Source organism: Brassica napus, chromosome A9 (genome assembly GCF_020379485.1).
Source record: "Brassica napus cultivar Da-Ae chromosome A9, Da-Ae, whole genome shotgun sequence".
In the NCBI taxonomy this organism is placed as follows: Eukaryota; Viridiplantae; Streptophyta; class Magnoliopsida; order Brassicales; family Brassicaceae; genus Brassica; species Brassica napus.
In genome coordinates this window covers 35,821,690-35,836,233 of record NC_063442.1, presented here as the reverse complement: position 1 = coordinate 35,836,233, position 14,544 = coordinate 35,821,690, and the positions used below count along the sequence as shown (strand labels likewise).

General features: G+C 36.8%; 4 protein-coding genes and 1 long non-coding RNA gene across 10 annotated transcripts; 1 reads left to right on the top strand and 4 right to left on the bottom strand.

Annotated features, from left to right (window-relative positions):
- Positions 1-308: 308 nt before the first annotated feature.
- Positions 309-2,320, bottom strand: LOC106368028 (DNA-directed RNA polymerase V subunit 5A). Its single transcript, XM_013807902.3, has 4 exons — positions 1,997-2,320; positions 918-1,094; positions 712-825; positions 309-638 (listed from the first exon to the last, which is right to left on the bottom strand). The coding sequence occupies exons 1-4, from the start codon at positions 2,273-2,275 to the stop codon at positions 513-515; spliced, it is 696 nt and encodes a 231-aa protein (XP_013663356.2). The 5' UTR covers positions 2,276-2,320; the 3' UTR covers positions 309-512.
- A 2,278-nt stretch (positions 2,321-4,598) lies between these two features.
- BNAA09G36420D (uncharacterized protein At5g39865) lies at positions 4,599-6,402 on the bottom strand. The gene has a single exon (XM_013807895.3). It carries the CDS (start codon positions 6,046-6,048, stop codon positions 4,849-4,851), a length of 1,200 nt encoding a protein of 399 aa, XP_013663349.2. The 5' UTR covers positions 6,049-6,402; the 3' UTR covers positions 4,599-4,848.
- Positions 6,403-7,097: 695 nt separating this feature from the next.
- LOC106368030 lies at positions 7,098-8,190 on the bottom strand. 2 transcript variants are annotated; one of them, XM_013807904.3, is made up of 2 exons: positions 7,936-8,186; positions 7,098-7,369 (listed from the first exon to the last, which is right to left on the bottom strand). In XM_013807904.3, exon 1 carries the CDS (start codon positions 8,122-8,124, stop codon positions 7,978-7,980), a length of 147 nt encoding a protein of 48 aa, XP_013663358.1. In that variant the 5' UTR covers positions 8,125-8,186; the 3' UTR covers positions 7,098-7,369; positions 7,936-7,977. The 2 variants fall into 2 exon arrangements, with proteins under 2 accessions (XP_013663358.1, XP_022546896.1); XM_022691175.2 differs by lacking the exon at positions 7,098-7,369 and adding an exon at positions 7,556-7,789 and having other exon boundaries at positions 7,936-8,190.
- Positions 8,191-8,257: 67 nt separating this feature from the next.
- Positions 8,258-14,390, top strand: LOC106368022 (condensin-1 complex subunit CAP-D2). 5 transcript variants are annotated; one of them, XM_048741209.1, is made up of 16 exons: positions 8,258-8,675; positions 8,857-9,179; positions 9,252-9,412; positions 9,488-10,676; positions 10,795-10,986; positions 11,154-11,807; positions 11,917-12,093; positions 12,225-12,292; positions 12,383-12,605; positions 12,689-12,788; positions 12,874-12,989; positions 13,071-13,128; positions 13,216-13,367; positions 13,459-13,672; positions 13,814-13,954; positions 14,054-14,390. In XM_048741209.1, the coding sequence occupies exons 1-16, from the start codon at positions 8,540-8,542 to the stop codon at positions 14,209-14,211; spliced, it is 4,062 nt and encodes a 1,353-aa protein (XP_048597166.1). In that variant the 5' UTR covers positions 8,258-8,539; the 3' UTR covers positions 14,212-14,390. The 5 variants fall into 5 exon arrangements, with proteins under 5 accessions (XP_048597166.1, XP_048597165.1, XP_048597164.1 ...); XM_048741208.1 differs by having other exon boundaries at positions 13,814-13,996; positions 14,069-14,390; XM_048741207.1 differs by having other exon boundaries at positions 13,814-13,996.
- On the bottom strand, positions 13,130-13,990 carry LOC125578458. The gene is made up of 2 exons (XR_007316570.1): positions 13,758-13,990; positions 13,130-13,636 (listed from the first exon to the last, which is right to left on the bottom strand). It is a non-coding gene; the product is annotated as an uncharacterized LOC125578458 (long non-coding RNA).
- Positions 14,391-14,544: the final 154 nt, after the last annotated feature.

Genomic DNA, 14,544 nt, shown 5'->3' with positions numbered 1-14,544 from the left:
GATTCTTCTGCTACAGTATCTAATTGGTTTCATCAGGTTCTTTAACATCTTATTCAAACGTAATCCTCTTCGGACTCTGTGGCAATCCTGATCCTCCACATGTACTGGTGGGGGATCATCGAGGACAGCATTGTACATGGAAGAGAAACCTGACTCGGATAGGCTCCGACCAAGCAAAGCATTGCTGAGGTGAGCCTCGAAAGATAACCGCTCGAACCGATCCATCAAGGAGCTTTGATTGTCACCGAAACTTCGAATAAATGGTGGAGTCTCCATGTCTCTTTATTTGTGTTTCGACCAAAACGTCCAGAAACTGTTCTTTTTAAGGGTAGAACATAATGGGAAATGTTTTCAAGAACAAGCAAAGAATCTTTAATACATTTTTTTTACTTCAAAAACTTAGTCTTGTCCTTAAAGCAAAGGATCTTAACCTACAAAACATCTTACAGAAGTTTTTTTTGCCGAAAATAAGCAAACAAAATGTTATTTTTTTGTTTTTAATTGGTTGCACTTCACCACACACATCTGTAGGCAACATAGGACTCGGTGAGTTCTCCCCTGTAACTCACTTTCACAACTTGTCCTTTCTCTAATCCGTAGTACCGCACAACCGCGTCTTTCTTTGAGATCCGAGGAAGCTAGCAAGTTAATATTCGAAAACAGTTAGAGAAGCTTGAGTTGATAAATCAGCCAAGTTTAAAGATAATGTACCTGTTTTTCCTCGATGTTGAACTGCTTGAGAAGTGCTTTCTTCTCTCCATCAGTCAGAACACGATGACGGAGGCTCAGTACGTGTTTGGTTAGGTTGACTAGCAAGTCGGTTATCTTAACGAGACAGAAAGAGGGAAAACTAGGTGTTAAAGCTTTGAAGTTGCCCCCAACAAAAAAAAAAAAAATATATATATATATATATGTACCTGGAATATCTCGACCTTGAAAGTGAAAAGCTCAATGGCTTTCAAGGCTTTATCGGTTACTTGGTTTTGGAGAACCAGTATCAGCCCGGTTATGGTCTCTTGGCTAAGTATCTCTGCTGCAACACTCCGGATTGTGTTGACTTTAACCTTACCAGTACCAAAAAAGACAACCTTCACCTGCAAAAAAATAAAAACAAAATCACAAAACTTGTTGAACTAGACCCTTTAAACAAATAACAAACTTCAGATGATAAGTGTTATAACATAAGACTTGAACTGGTGTAAGCAGCATCACAAGTTCGGAATAGTATACATTTTCATAAGTAACTAAGAATTTGTAAGACAATAGATATGCAGTCTGGTTTTACTAAAGAAACAAAAGACATAAGCAAACCACCTGCCAATATTTTGTTATAAAAGAATGACAATATCGTTCCTACTAACAACAAAACATATCAGCTTAACCGTTATTTTGCAGTATCATCTCATACTAACAATCAAAACTAATGCATCTAAAACATGCGCTAAAGCGAGTAGAAATCATTCAAGTCACTATATATGGTCTAGAGATCTAATAATCATTGTCAGTTCTTAAGTTTTTACAAATAAAATCAACTTAACCGTTCTTTTGCAGTTTGATCTCATTCTAACAATAAAAATATGCGAACTTGTAGCTATCAGAACTAAGCATTTAAGACATGCTCTAAACGGCTAGGAGATCACTCAAGTCACAATATATAATCTAGATCTCTAAGAATCATTGTCACTTCTTAAGTCTTTACCAGAAGAAATATCACATTTACAAAGTTTTCATTGGAGAAACATATAAGTCATACTACTTAATACGGACCATATAGTACTAGTTTCATCAACTAGAGACAATGACATGCATCACCATAACAAGACCATACTCCCAAAAGCCTAAGATTTGGTCATCCGAATCCAGAAAAGTAGCAAATATAGGCTTCAATCCGGAGATAAGTTCACATCTTTGCAAACCCTCAACATGCATATAGAAACAAAACCTCTAGAAATGGGAAAAAAAAATCAATAAGCAAAAACGAAACGATTGGTATAACCTTATTGGAAGAATCGGAGCGATGATAAGCGGAGATACGGAGACGGTCAACGTCGGGACGTTCGCCGTAAACAGTTCGAAAATCTTGGAGAGAGAGATTGATATCTTCGAGGGAGACTTCATATCCTCTGTCTCTGAGCATCTCCAACGCGTTCCGCCGCGCTAGATAGTATCTGTGAGACTCTTCGCTCGATGGATCCACGTACTTGCTCAGACAAGGACCCGGAACTGTACTCGAACTCGAACACGAACTCTTGTCGTTCCCTATTATCCCCTCCATCTTATTTTTGTCACTAACCACTGTCTGCCTGAGTCAACTGGAGAAGTAGAGTAGTTGACTTTAAAAGTGAATGAAAAACGATGACGTTTAATTTTTGGCTTTTTTTGGTCATTAGGGAATTTTTATTGGTTAATTTATTTATTTATGTACTACAAATTTTGGGGAGAGTTCCCAAGAGAGGAAGCTTTTGGGGCTTCTCTTTGACCAAAAATCCCACCAGAATGGATTTGAATGTTTTTGTAAACATTCCACTTTACCTTTGCTTTATAAACTGACTGACTAACAAGCTAAGTATTTTCTTTGATGTTGCAATTACAAACCCTAAATATAAAAACATGTTATCCATAATGAAAATATCCTGCCAATTTATTTCGAGTTCAATCTATATATAGCTAATTAAATGATGAAATTATCATCCTGAATATAAAGAAAACAATTTATTACCAGTGATGCAATTTAATGAGAAAATTTCTGACATGATGCAAATATCTATACTATTAAAATTGAAGTATTAAAATTGAAGTACAAATATGAACTTGTCCTTAAAATAATATTTAATTATATTCATATGCTATTGAAAAACTAATAATCCTAACCTCTAGCATTTATTATTTTTTGTCAATTAAAAAAATCATAAAATATATCTCAACGGAGTTTTAAAAACTTTCAAAAAAAAAAGTTTTATAAACTTTCCAATTAGTTGTTACAAAAGGAATATTCTTTTTAAAAAAATATCACCAACACCAATAATAGTTCCAAAAATGATCTAGATATAAAACTTCAACTACATTAATAGTAGTCCTAAATTAATAACCTTTAAACCAAGCCCTCCAATTGTTAATAAATTTATTAAACCATATCACATATATAAAATTTGAAAATATGTATAAAATTTTAATATATATTAAATTAGTATGTAGTTAAAAAAAATTAAGTTAATCTATACTATTATTTGCGAAGTAAAATTTTAGAATCGAGCTCTTACGTTAAAAGTTAGAGTGGTTAATATCGTTTATACCCTTATAATGAATAAAATATATAACTAAATTACATAATAAAAACGAAATTTTAATTTATTTGATTAGATAATTGATTAAAATTAATAATAGTAAAAATTTTAAAAAGACATAATTTTTGTATATATTGTATTGTTATCTGAAAAAGTCTTTTAGTAAAAAGTTAAAAACATGAATTATATAACTAAATATTAATCAAATTGCAAAGTAACTTTTTGGAATCGAGCTCTCACGTTAAAAGTTAGAGTGGTTAATATCGTTTATATTCTTAATGAATAAAATGTAGGGAGAATGTATAACTAAATTACAAAATAAAAACGAAATTTTAATTTATTTGATTAGATAATTGATTAAAATTAATAATATTAATAATTATCCAAAATCAGAAAATATAATTTTAAAAAGAGATAATTTCTGTATATATTGTATTGTTATCTGAAAAAGTCTTTTAGTAAAAAGTTAAAAACATGAATTATATAACTAAATATTAATCAAATAAAATTCTTAATTATATAATTAAAAATAGAATATTGAATTAACCAAAATCTAAAAATATAATTTAAAAAAAAAGATGATTTCTATATATATATATATATATATTGTATTGTTATTTGAAAAAGTATTTTAGTAAAAAGTTAAAAACATAAATTATATAATTAAATATTAATCAAATAAATTTTTTACTAAAATTATGAATATAGTGTACAAAGAACTTTTAAAAATTACGGAAATTATAAGAAATCGCGGGTAAAACACCTAGTTTTACAATAAAAGCCAATGATAAACACAATTAATTGGGTTTATAATCGTATCATTCTTTAGACTATGATATAAATATAGGATATAGAATTTTTATTTTATTTTGAATCGACAATCTATATCGTTATTACATTTCACTAATGAAAATGTGTGTTCTATACTTTAAAAGAGCAATACTAATTAAATACACATATTATCATTAAATCTTTTTAACATATTATATCAAAATTAATAAGTCAAGCACTTTTGACCAAAAAAATGTATAATATAAAAACAAAATAACTTATAAACATCTAAACTCAAACGTTAAAAATCAAATAAAAGTTGTTGTTACTATAAAATCGAAATAACTAAACCGAAAACTATTCCGCGCTTTCAAAGCCAGCGTTAAAACAACTCATGATAATTTCATAGTTAAATTTATGAATGATCAAAAATCCCCTTTGCACAAACTTTTCATTGATAAAACTCTGCAACAAAACGTCTGAATGATTTTTTTGCCATCATGCGAAATACCAATCATCATCTAATATGTTATGTACTAAAAATAAAATAGTAATAATCATTTGGATGTGAAAAGTATCAGGCCAAAAACAAATATAATACAAACAAAAAACACCACCAGACAAGAGAGTAACAATAGTTAGACTTGAGCCAATTCTTATTCCAATATACCATACTAACCCAATACCATCTTAGTAAGAATCATCATCTCTCTCGTGATCTTCTTCTCTTTTACAGTTCATACACTCAATCTAAGCCCCTTTCACCCACACATCTTCTGATTCAACAGGTTACTTAGACGCTACACTGACGACAACGCACCAATCCATTCTCATTGCATTTCGGACATCTCTTGAACCGTTCCTCTTCCTCCTCAAACACTTTAGTGCTACCATCACAATTACTACAAGGCACAAACCTTGCATCACCACAGCTCCGGCACGTACCCAAGCATTCACAAGCAGGGAAATTTTTCAACATCTCAGCTAACTCACCGCTATCGTTTAGCTTCATAATCTCCTCGACGCCACCAATGTGGCTTCCTCTGATAAACACCTGAGGCAAACAAACCGGTTTTGGTTTCTCTCCAGCACCAAGCAAGCTTTGAAGCTCTTTCCTATATTTAGAATCCATAGAGATATCACGCTCGTCTACCGCTACTTGAAGCCCTTTCAATATCATCCTTACACAACAACAATCCTCGTAAGTCTTTCGTATTCCTCGGAGAGTTGTGAAGTAGAGCACAATCTTGTCTTCTGCTCCTTGTAATCTCGGTTTAGCGCAAACAGATTTTGGCTCGCTGATTATGAAAGAGAGGGACTTTGTGGTTGTGAGAGGTTTTCTAGTGTCGACACTATGATTGGTTAACTGCTTAGAAGACAAAGCTTTCTTGTAAGAAGAGACAATGCTAGGATCTAAACCAGACAAGAAAGATTCTTCAGACAAATGCTTCCAAAGAGGCTGCTTTGGTTTATAAGACAACGGGACCCAATCTTCTTCCTCTTGTCCGGTCCTCACGAATTCGTAAGATTCGTCCAATTTCAAAGCAGACCCATTTCGATTCGGGTCGGGTTTGGGGCAAAGATCCGAATCTTGACCGGAGCCAAGCTTACCCGGTTTGGCGATTTCGAATTCGAACTCGTCGTCCAAGCCGTCCATGAGCTCCCATGTGTTAATGACCGAGTCAGGAGAGAACGAGTCGCGTGAGACCGGATCTGTCGTGTTCTTGTCGGAGATTGAGATACGAGGAGGCGTCTCTTGGTCGGAGGAGCTTTTGAGGAGGAGAGAGCCGTATGAGGTGGAGGTGAGGGAAACGAGGTGGTGAGTGTCGCCTTTTCTAGCCGGAGGATGGTGAACCAACGGCGTCGGAAAAGAGAAAGCTTTGTGGATCGCCGGAGAAGGGGAGTCGGAGGCGGCGAGCTTCGTCGCCGCCGGGGAAGAAGAGACAGAAGTAGAAGAAGCTGAAGAAGAGGTTTTTGAAGTAGAAGAACCCATTTTGAGTTGAATTTAACAAACACTGAGCTTTGAAAGATTTGGTTTGGTTTCTCTTTCTGGGTTCTTCTGAGATGTTTGATTCTCTCTCTCTCTCTGGGGGTTGATAGAGAGACAGAAGAGGAAAGCTAGAGGAGGTGGAGAATAGCTGTCTAGGACAGTTGGAGGTGGAAGAAAGATGGTGGAAAATTTAATGGCAGAAGAACACGATGGTGATGTTTATTTTTCCGACACCCAACTAGTCGATTTGATTTTGATTGTGTAACGAATGCTATAAATCGGGATAACATTTTAACATGTAATTAAATTAAAGACGACAACGAGAAAAGGGAAAAATTAAATGAAATATGTCATTATCTGCATAACTTCAATCTTTATTACTATATTTTTCGTACGAAAACAAGATATATAGGAGGGAAAAAGGAAAATTTATTATATATTGACATGTCATTTTCAAAAGATTTAACAATATAGCTTTAATTCAAAATGAATGTATTATATTATATATTGATTAATGTATAATACTTTCTAAACTGTTTTATATTAAATCATAGGAAATATATATAACTTTCGTGACAAAAAAGTAAATATATATAACTTTTCTCTTTTGATCAAATATGAAACAAAATGATTAAATATATCTACATGGATATTAAATTTGATGTAAAAGAAGAAAAAATAACAAATCTTTTTAGAAATGGTATTAAAATATTTGTAAATAGTACTACTATATACAATGAATGACTCGAATAATAAATTTCGAGATACGACTTGGGCAGAGCATTCATGTGAATGATATAATCAATGACTTTATGCAAAGTTTCTAGTCCACATCTGACCTGTTATCGAGACCTGGTTTAGTTGATTTTGAGTGAAACTACATTAAATTTGTCATTTTTGATCTGACGTAACTTCTAGTTCCTTGAGCTGGTGTTTTTGGTGACTGGTGTGCAATTAAATGACAAAGCTGTAGATTCAAATTCCCACGAGAAAGTATATGGTGCTATGCTGTTACCTTTATTTTTGCTTGTTTTGAGTCAAATGCTTTGCTGTTGGCCTGGTACATGTTTACATTATTGATAAAATATACTATGGAATATGTTCTTCGGAATTGGTTTGGTTGAATCAAACAAAATCGTGTTGGTAAAAATGATAAAATATATGGAATATATTCTCTTTAGCCATGCTTTGCTCTGCTCTTGGCTGAGGAGATTTGTCATCGAATCAAGATGACACGAGCTTCTTGTGTTCTCTGCAGATTGCTTGCAGTTACATACCCTTCCTGAAAATCAGAAGGCCTGAGTGCAAAACGTGTTTGTTCTACCTACAAGGAAGCAAGCTAAGGAGCGAAAAAAAAAGGAACAACAAAGTATGATGTTGAGATAAATAAATACTACATAATCTCAAAGGAAAAAAGATTTGTTACTGAACTTAAAAAGAGCTGTCACTTATGTCTTGAAACTCATCCAAGAAGTGTTAAAGCTTATCTGATCATATTCATATCACCATAAAGCTGTTGAATATATTTTGTGACACAAGTAGAGAACCATAAAAATTATCTGAATATAAATGATCATGGTCTTGAACATACTTCTATATAAACACAACAACACAAAAAAAGCCAAACAGGATTGTTGCATCTCGGTGTTGCTGATCACAATGTTCATGGTAGATACATTAACAAGGAAGCAAAGCATCATCAAGTCTCATATAGGAAGCAAAGCATCAGTCATACCTACACACACTTTAGTGACCGATATCACATCCCCATCTATTAACATAAACTATCATCAAACTTTAAGAGTCTCGATGGAATCTAAAGAGACGCTGATCGAAGACAACGGATCAAAAGGGAAGAAATTATAAATCGAGAAAAGTAAGAACATATACGCATATATATAGAAGGAGAGCTAAAGAATCTCTGAATCGAAATCATCCGACATGGAAAGGACCAATATCACCGTTTCTGAGAGAGCCAGCGATCTCGTCGGCGATAGACAAGCAAGTGAAGACCCAACCGCTCAGAGAAAACCAAACCATTCTCATCAGATACGTCGCCATGCCCAGCGGCATCGCCATTCTCCACGTTTCGTCTGTTTCCTTCTCCGCCTCAAATGATTGATGAGGAAGGATCAAAGCTTCGAAAAAAGTAGTAATTGTTAAGTATCTTCCAACCAATCAATTATCGACACGTGTTTGATTCTCATTAACTGATTCACCAGCTACGTCTCTGTCTGGGCCCACTCAAGCCGCCGTGAAACGCATCGTCATCAATGCCTTCAATAATTTAATATCTCTCTACACTTAAAAAAAAAAAAAAACAATTAGGTATGGGATCCGACCCGGATTCTTATTCGGAACCCGACCCGACTAGGTGGTTCATGGACCATGGATTCCCGCTCCGTTGCCATTTTCAATTTCGTTTTGAAATTGCATCTCGTCAAAAGCCAAATCTGAGCAACGTCTCTCAGTTTCTCTCTCGCTCTCTAAGCAAATGGCTCCTCCCTTTGTCTTCCCCCAAATCCTACGAGCCCTAGAAGAAGATCCCGAAGACAATCACCGTCTCTTCGCTCAGAACCCCGTCGACGTCACCTCTCTTCGCCCTTCCGATCTCGAAGAGTTCGTCAAAGGTATCACTCCTAATCTTCTATCTAATTCTTCGAGAAAATTCGAATTAGGAGATCTCGGAGATTACGAGATCGCCACGTAGTTATTAGTAAAGTTAGCAGTTTGTTTATAAGTTAGTTAGACTGCGAAGATTAGTCACTATGTATTGTTTAATTGAAATTTAATTTTGTTTGTGAAACTCAGGTGTATCATTTGACTTATCTGATAGAGAACTCTTCTGTATCGAAGACCAAGACGTTTTCCACCGTGTCTACTCTTTAGTCAGGAGCTTCTACAGTCTCCCTCCGTCTTGCAAGTGTAATCTTGTTGAAAGCCTTCGCTCTAATCTAAGTGTTCTTCTCCCAAACGTGGATTCGATCTCACGGTCTGTACAGGACCAGGAGGATGAAGTTCCGATCATCGATAGGATCACATCTCATCGCAATGCCTTGAAGATATACACTTTCTTTCTCATTACTATTGTTATGACTGAAGAGTCGCATGTTAGCAATGTTGACAGCACAAAGGTGGTTTTTTTTTTCTTTTTTTAAGATTACTTAAGAGTAGAGTTTTGGTATAGTGATGTTGTGGATGAACAGGTGGCGGGACGAGGGAGGAAGAAGCTTGTTGTTCAGTCATGGAACTGGGAGCCTCAGAGGGGTAGGATGCTTAATTTGATTGCAAACTCTCTTGAGATCAACTTGTCCTTGCTATTTGGATCATCAGAGCTAGATGAAAACTACCTCTCTTTCATTGTCAAGTAAGTTCTGTCATCTACTCGTACTTCATGTTAAATGTACATTCTCTTAGCTTTTTCATTTTATTTTCCTCGTAGAAACTCGTTCTCTCTTTTTGAGAATGCGGCGATCCTGAAAGACCCTGAGGCAAAAGATGCGTTATGCCGCATCATAGGAGCGTCTGCTACAAAGTACCGTTACATTGTGCAGTCATGTGCTTCGGTCATGCATTTGATACACAAGTATGATTTTGCTGTTGTACACGTTGCTGATGCTGTTGCTAGAGCTGAAAGTAAGTATTCAGATGGTACCTTGGCCGTGACAATCATTAGAGATATTGGTAGGACTGATCCCAAAGCCTATGTTAAAGATACGGTTGGGGCTGATAATGTGGGACGTTTCTTGGTCGAGCTCGCTGATCGTTTGCCGAAAGTAATGTCGACAAATGTTGGAGTTTTGGTCCCTCATTTTGGTGGTGAATCATATAAGATCAGAAACGCACTAGTTGGTGTTCTTGGAAAATTAGTTGCAAAAGCGTTTAATGATGTTGAGGGAGATGTGAGTTCCAAGTCCCTTCGTCTGCGGACTAAGCAAGCTATGTTGGAAATTTTGCTCGAACGGTGTAGGGATGTTTCTGCCTATACAAGGAGCCGAGTTCTTCAGGTTTGGGCTGAACTGTGTGAAGAGCATTCTGTTTCGATTGGCCTATGGAACGAGGTTGCATCAATATCTGCTGGAAGACTGGAAGACAAGAGTGCAATTGTTAGAAAATCCGCATTGAATTTACTGATCACGATGTTGCAGCATAATCCCTTTGGTCCACAGCTTCGGATAGCTTCATTTGAAGCAACTCTGGAGCAGTATAAAAGAAAACTGAACGAACTTGAACCAAACCGCCCTACTGAAGACTCATCAAAAGGGCCAACTTCAGATGGTGACTCCTGTAATGGAGATGGTGAAATCGATGACTTGCAACCTGAAGTTACAAATAATACGCATCTGGATAGTCTACCTGATAGCTGTCAGCCAGATAATGAGGAAGATATCCGTGAGAAGGATGCTTCTGTTCCAGATATTGGTAACGTCGAGCAGACCAAGGCCTTGATTGCTTCCCTTGAGGCTGGATTGAGCTTCTCAAAGTGCATGTCAGCTAGTATGCCGATCCTCGTTCAGTTGATGGCTTCATCTTCTGCCAGTGATGTCGAGAATGCTATTCTCTTGTTGATGAGGTGTAAGCAGTTCCAAATTGATGGTGCAGAAGCTTGTCTCCGTAAAATTCTGCCTCTGGTATGGTCTCTTATCTCGAATTGTAACTCCTAAAAATCCTTTCATCTGCCGTTTTATGAGTTAACGACATCCCCTGCATACATGGTGCTAAATACCTGTTTTATATTTATCTCTGCAGGCCTTTTCTCAGGATAAGTCCATTTATGAGGCAGTGGAGAATGCCTTCATTTCAATCTACATAAGGAAAAATCCAGTTGAAACGGCGAAACAGCTGCTGAACCTTGCCATAGATTCGAATATAGGCGATCAAGCAGCGCTAGAGTTTATTGTTAATGCTTTAGTGTCCAAAGGTGAAATATCTAGCAGCACGGTGAGTTCATTCTTTGACTCCAGCAATACATGTAGTCATGCACGGCCAAAAACAACGAAGAACAAATAACCGTTGTTATTTATTATTGGTTCATCATTTCTTGAGTTAAAGAATTTCACCTCAAGAGGTTAATTACTGCTTCTATCATTTTTTTTTTGTCTTTGTAGACTTCGGCTCTGTGGGACTTCTTCTGCTTTAACATCAATGGGACAACTGCGGAGCAAAGCCGTGGGGCTCTATCTGTCCTTTGCATGGCTGCTAAGTCGTCCTCTAGGATTCTTGGATCACACATACAGGATATTATTGATATTGGGTTTGGCCGTTGGGCAAAAGTGGAACCTCTACTTGCCAGAACTGCATGCACTGCTATTCAGCGGCTTTCCGAAGAAGATAGGAAGAAGTTATTGCTCAGCAGTGGCAGCCGATTGTTTAGTATTCTCGAGAGCTTGATCACTGGGAACTGGCTTCCAGAAAACATATTTTATGCTACTGCTGATAAAGCCATAAGTGCGATATACATGATCCACCCAACTCCAGAAGCCTTAGCTTCTACAATTATTAAAAAGTCCCTGAGCACGGTGTTTGACGTAGTTGAACAAGATCAAGCACAGAGTGATAGCGACGGCAATACAGTTGATTGTCTGACCACAGTTCATGTTGCAAAGCTCAGTAGATTCTTGTTCGTTGTCAGTCATATTGCCATGAACCAGTTGGTGTATATAGAATCCTGCATCCAGAAGATCCGGAGACAGAAGACTAGAAAGGACAAAGCGGCTGCTGAAAGTCAGAATACAGAAGAAAACCCTGGTGCCACGCAAGAGGTACATACCGATACCCTAAAGTGCAGCTGGTGGCACAAACGTTGCAACCTCAATTGGTTACTTTTACGTGCTAGTGCTTATCTCATTCGATGTTTTGTTTGTTTTTCAGAACAATAGCATAAATGCTGAGCTAGGACTGGCTGCCTCTGATGACGCACTGCTTGACACACTCGCTGAAAGAGCAGAGAGAGAGATTGTTTCTGGTGGTTCTGGCGAGAAGAATCTGATTGGGGACTGTGCAACTTTTCTCTCGAAGCTTTGCAGAAATTTTTCTGTACTGCAAAAGGTAGTTAGTTTTTCATTCATTTCCCTGCTTCATGTTGTGTGATGATGTTGTAGGCTTGTGTTTTAGCTTCCTCTTCTTTCGCTTTCACATTTGTTTTCTGATATACAAAAAATTGAATTCCATTCTCACAGCATCCAGAACTACAAGCTTCTGCAATGCTTGCACTATGCAGGTGTATGATTATTGATGCAAGTTTCTGGTAAGTTCAAATCTTAATTTCATATTCTCTTTATCCTTAACAAAACTAAACTTATAGTTAAATTGACGTGTAAACCTCAATGTATGCCAGCGAATCCAATCTCCAGCTTCTCTTCACAGTAGTTGAAAATGCACCTTCTGAAGTTGTCCGTTCAAATTGCACCCTTTCCCTCGGAGACTTGGCCGTTCGTTTTCCAAATCTCTTAGAACCTTGGACAGAAAATATGTATGCCAGGTTACGGGATGCTTCAGTTTCGGTCAGGAAAAATGCTGTCCTGGTCCTTTCACATCTTATACTGAACGATATGATGAAGGTATGGCTCCTTACCACTTTCATTCTATCTTTAAACATCTTCAATAATAGTTTGAGGTTTCATTTTGTGAATCCTGATTTCAGGTGAAAGGGCATATTAACGAAATGGCTATATGTATAGAAGATGATGTGGAAAGGATCTCTAGTCTTGCAAAATTATTTTTCCATGAACTGTCTAAGAAAGGTCAGTTGTGCAATATCTAACAAAGCCAGTTCAACTTTTGAATGAAATTTAACGCTTGAGCCTCTTTTCTGCCAAACAAATCCAGGATCCAATCCTATATACAATCTACTTCCTGATATACTTGGGCAGTTATCCAACCGGAATTTGAAGAGAGAGTCATTCTGTAATGTCATGCAGTTCTTGATCGGCTCCATCAAAAAGGTATATAGCGCGATATTGAAGTTAGAAGGACTTGTATTCAGTCTTATCTAATCACTCATCTCTGTCCTCAACTATCTCCAGGACAAACAGATGGAGGCTCTGGTTGAGAAGCTTTGCAATAGGTTTAGCGGTGTCACAGGTACACTTGGATAGATAATATATCCTTACACTTGTTATGGGTTTAATAGAAAGTATATGCGTTATAAGTCTACGTCTACACTTGCAGATACAAAACAGTGGGAATACATTTCGTATTCTCTTTCGTTGCTGACGTTCACAGAAAAGGGAATCAAAAAGCTTATCGAGTCATTCAAGTCCTACGAGCACGCTTTAGCAGAGGATCTAGTGACGGAAAACTTTAGAAGCATAATCAATAAGGTACGTTTCTCTGGTTTTTTTCACCCATGCCATTGTCTTCATTCTTCTCGTGCTATATGTGAGTTTGGCATCTGGTTGTGAATCTGAGCAGGGAAAGAAGTTTGCGAAACCAGAACTTAAAGCGTGCATTGAAGAGTTTGAGGAGAAGCTCAATAAGTTCCACATGGAAAAGAAAGAACAAGAAGAAACCGCAAGAAACGCCCAGGTTCATATAGAGAAAACCAAGAACATGGAATCTCTTGTCGTCCCCAGCAAAGTGAAAGACGAACCTGTAGAAGAATATGATGATGATGATGATGAAGAAGGTTAGTGCTTTTTCAGACTCTGGGCTAAAACAAAGTTCACTGTACCAGATTTTAGATAATCAGATGCCAGTTAAAGAAACCTTACTAAAACATTGGATAGTCTCTATCTTTTTCTAAAGCACCATTTTGTGTGTTTCTCAGGCGTTTCAGACAGTGAAATCGTGGATCCATCAATGGGAGAACAGGGGGATAGTTTAAAAGCATCTGACTCTGAGGAAGAACCATCGAACTCTGAGGAAGAGCTATCGGACTCCGAGGAAGTACCAGATTCTGAGCAAAGTGGTACCACAAGTCCTTATTCCTTGAACCAAAACACCAGTGCCGGTATATTAAAACTTTCATATACATCTTTTAAACAATCTCACACCATTTTTGTTTCAGGGGAAGAAGAAGAAGAAGAAGAAGAAGAAGAAGAAGAAGAAGAAGAAGAAGGAGAAGTAGAAGGCGAATCAGAAAGCAGCAACGTCAAGAGAGGAAACCGTGCAAAATTATCTAGCAGCAGCGTCAGGAGAAGCCTGAGGTCATCAAGTAGAACGTAAAGAAACCGTGTAGAAGCAGAGAGAGAGAGAGAGTGTGTGTGGTTAATTTGCTCAACATCTCGAGAGCTATCTTATTATAACTAGGTCTATTTTGACTCACTGCTTTCGTTTTTTTTTTCTTTCTGTAAGATGCTTAGATATTGAAGAATCGACCATATATCTATTTGTCAATGGTGATATGGTAAAAGATCAATTCATATAGAACAAAGTACGTTAAAAGATGGGGTTTAATTGTGACAACGTGTAGCCAATTCGTCCAAGTACAACAACAAGAGCAAACTTTTCTCTTTGTTCTGTATCAAATTTACTAATTCAATCTATATAAATTTTCAC

What these genes read in the sequence shown, in the direction of transcription:
- LOC106368028 (XM_013807902.3), bottom strand. Translation starts at nt 2,275, where the DNA reads ATGGAGGGGATAATAGGGAACGACAAGAGTTCGTGTTCGAGTTCGAGT. An exon ending in GCTCCGATTCTTCCAATAAG is followed by an intron (nt 1,095 to 1,996) that starts GTTATACCAATC and finishes ATTTTTTTGCAG; the next exon opens with GTGAAGGTTGTCTTTTTTGG. An exon ending in TCAAGGTCGAGATATTCCAG is followed by an intron (nt 826 to 917) that starts GTACATATATAT and finishes TGTCTCGTTAAG; the next exon opens with ATAACCGACTTGCTAGTCAA.
- BNAA09G36420D (XM_013807895.3), bottom strand. Translation starts at nt 6,048, where the DNA reads ATGGGTTCTTCTACTTCAAAAACCTCTTCTTCAGCTTCTTCTACTTCT.
- LOC106368030 (XM_022691175.2), bottom strand. Translation starts at nt 8,124, where the DNA reads ATGGCGATGCCGCTGGGCATGGCGACGTATCTGATGAGAATGGTTTGG.
- LOC106368022 (XM_048741206.1), top strand. Translation starts at nt 8,540, where the DNA reads ATGGCTCCTCCCTTTGTCTTCCCCCAAATCCTACGAGCCCTAGAAGAA. An exon ending in GTGAAATATCTAGCAGCACG is followed by an intron (nt 10,987 to 11,153) that starts GTGAGTTCATTC and finishes TTGTCTTTGTAG; the next exon opens with ACTTCGGCTCTGTGGGACTT. An exon ending in CCATGAACTGTCTAAGAAAG is followed by an intron (nt 12,789 to 12,873) that starts GTCAGTTGTGCA and finishes AAACAAATCCAG; the next exon opens with GATCCAATCCTATATACAAT.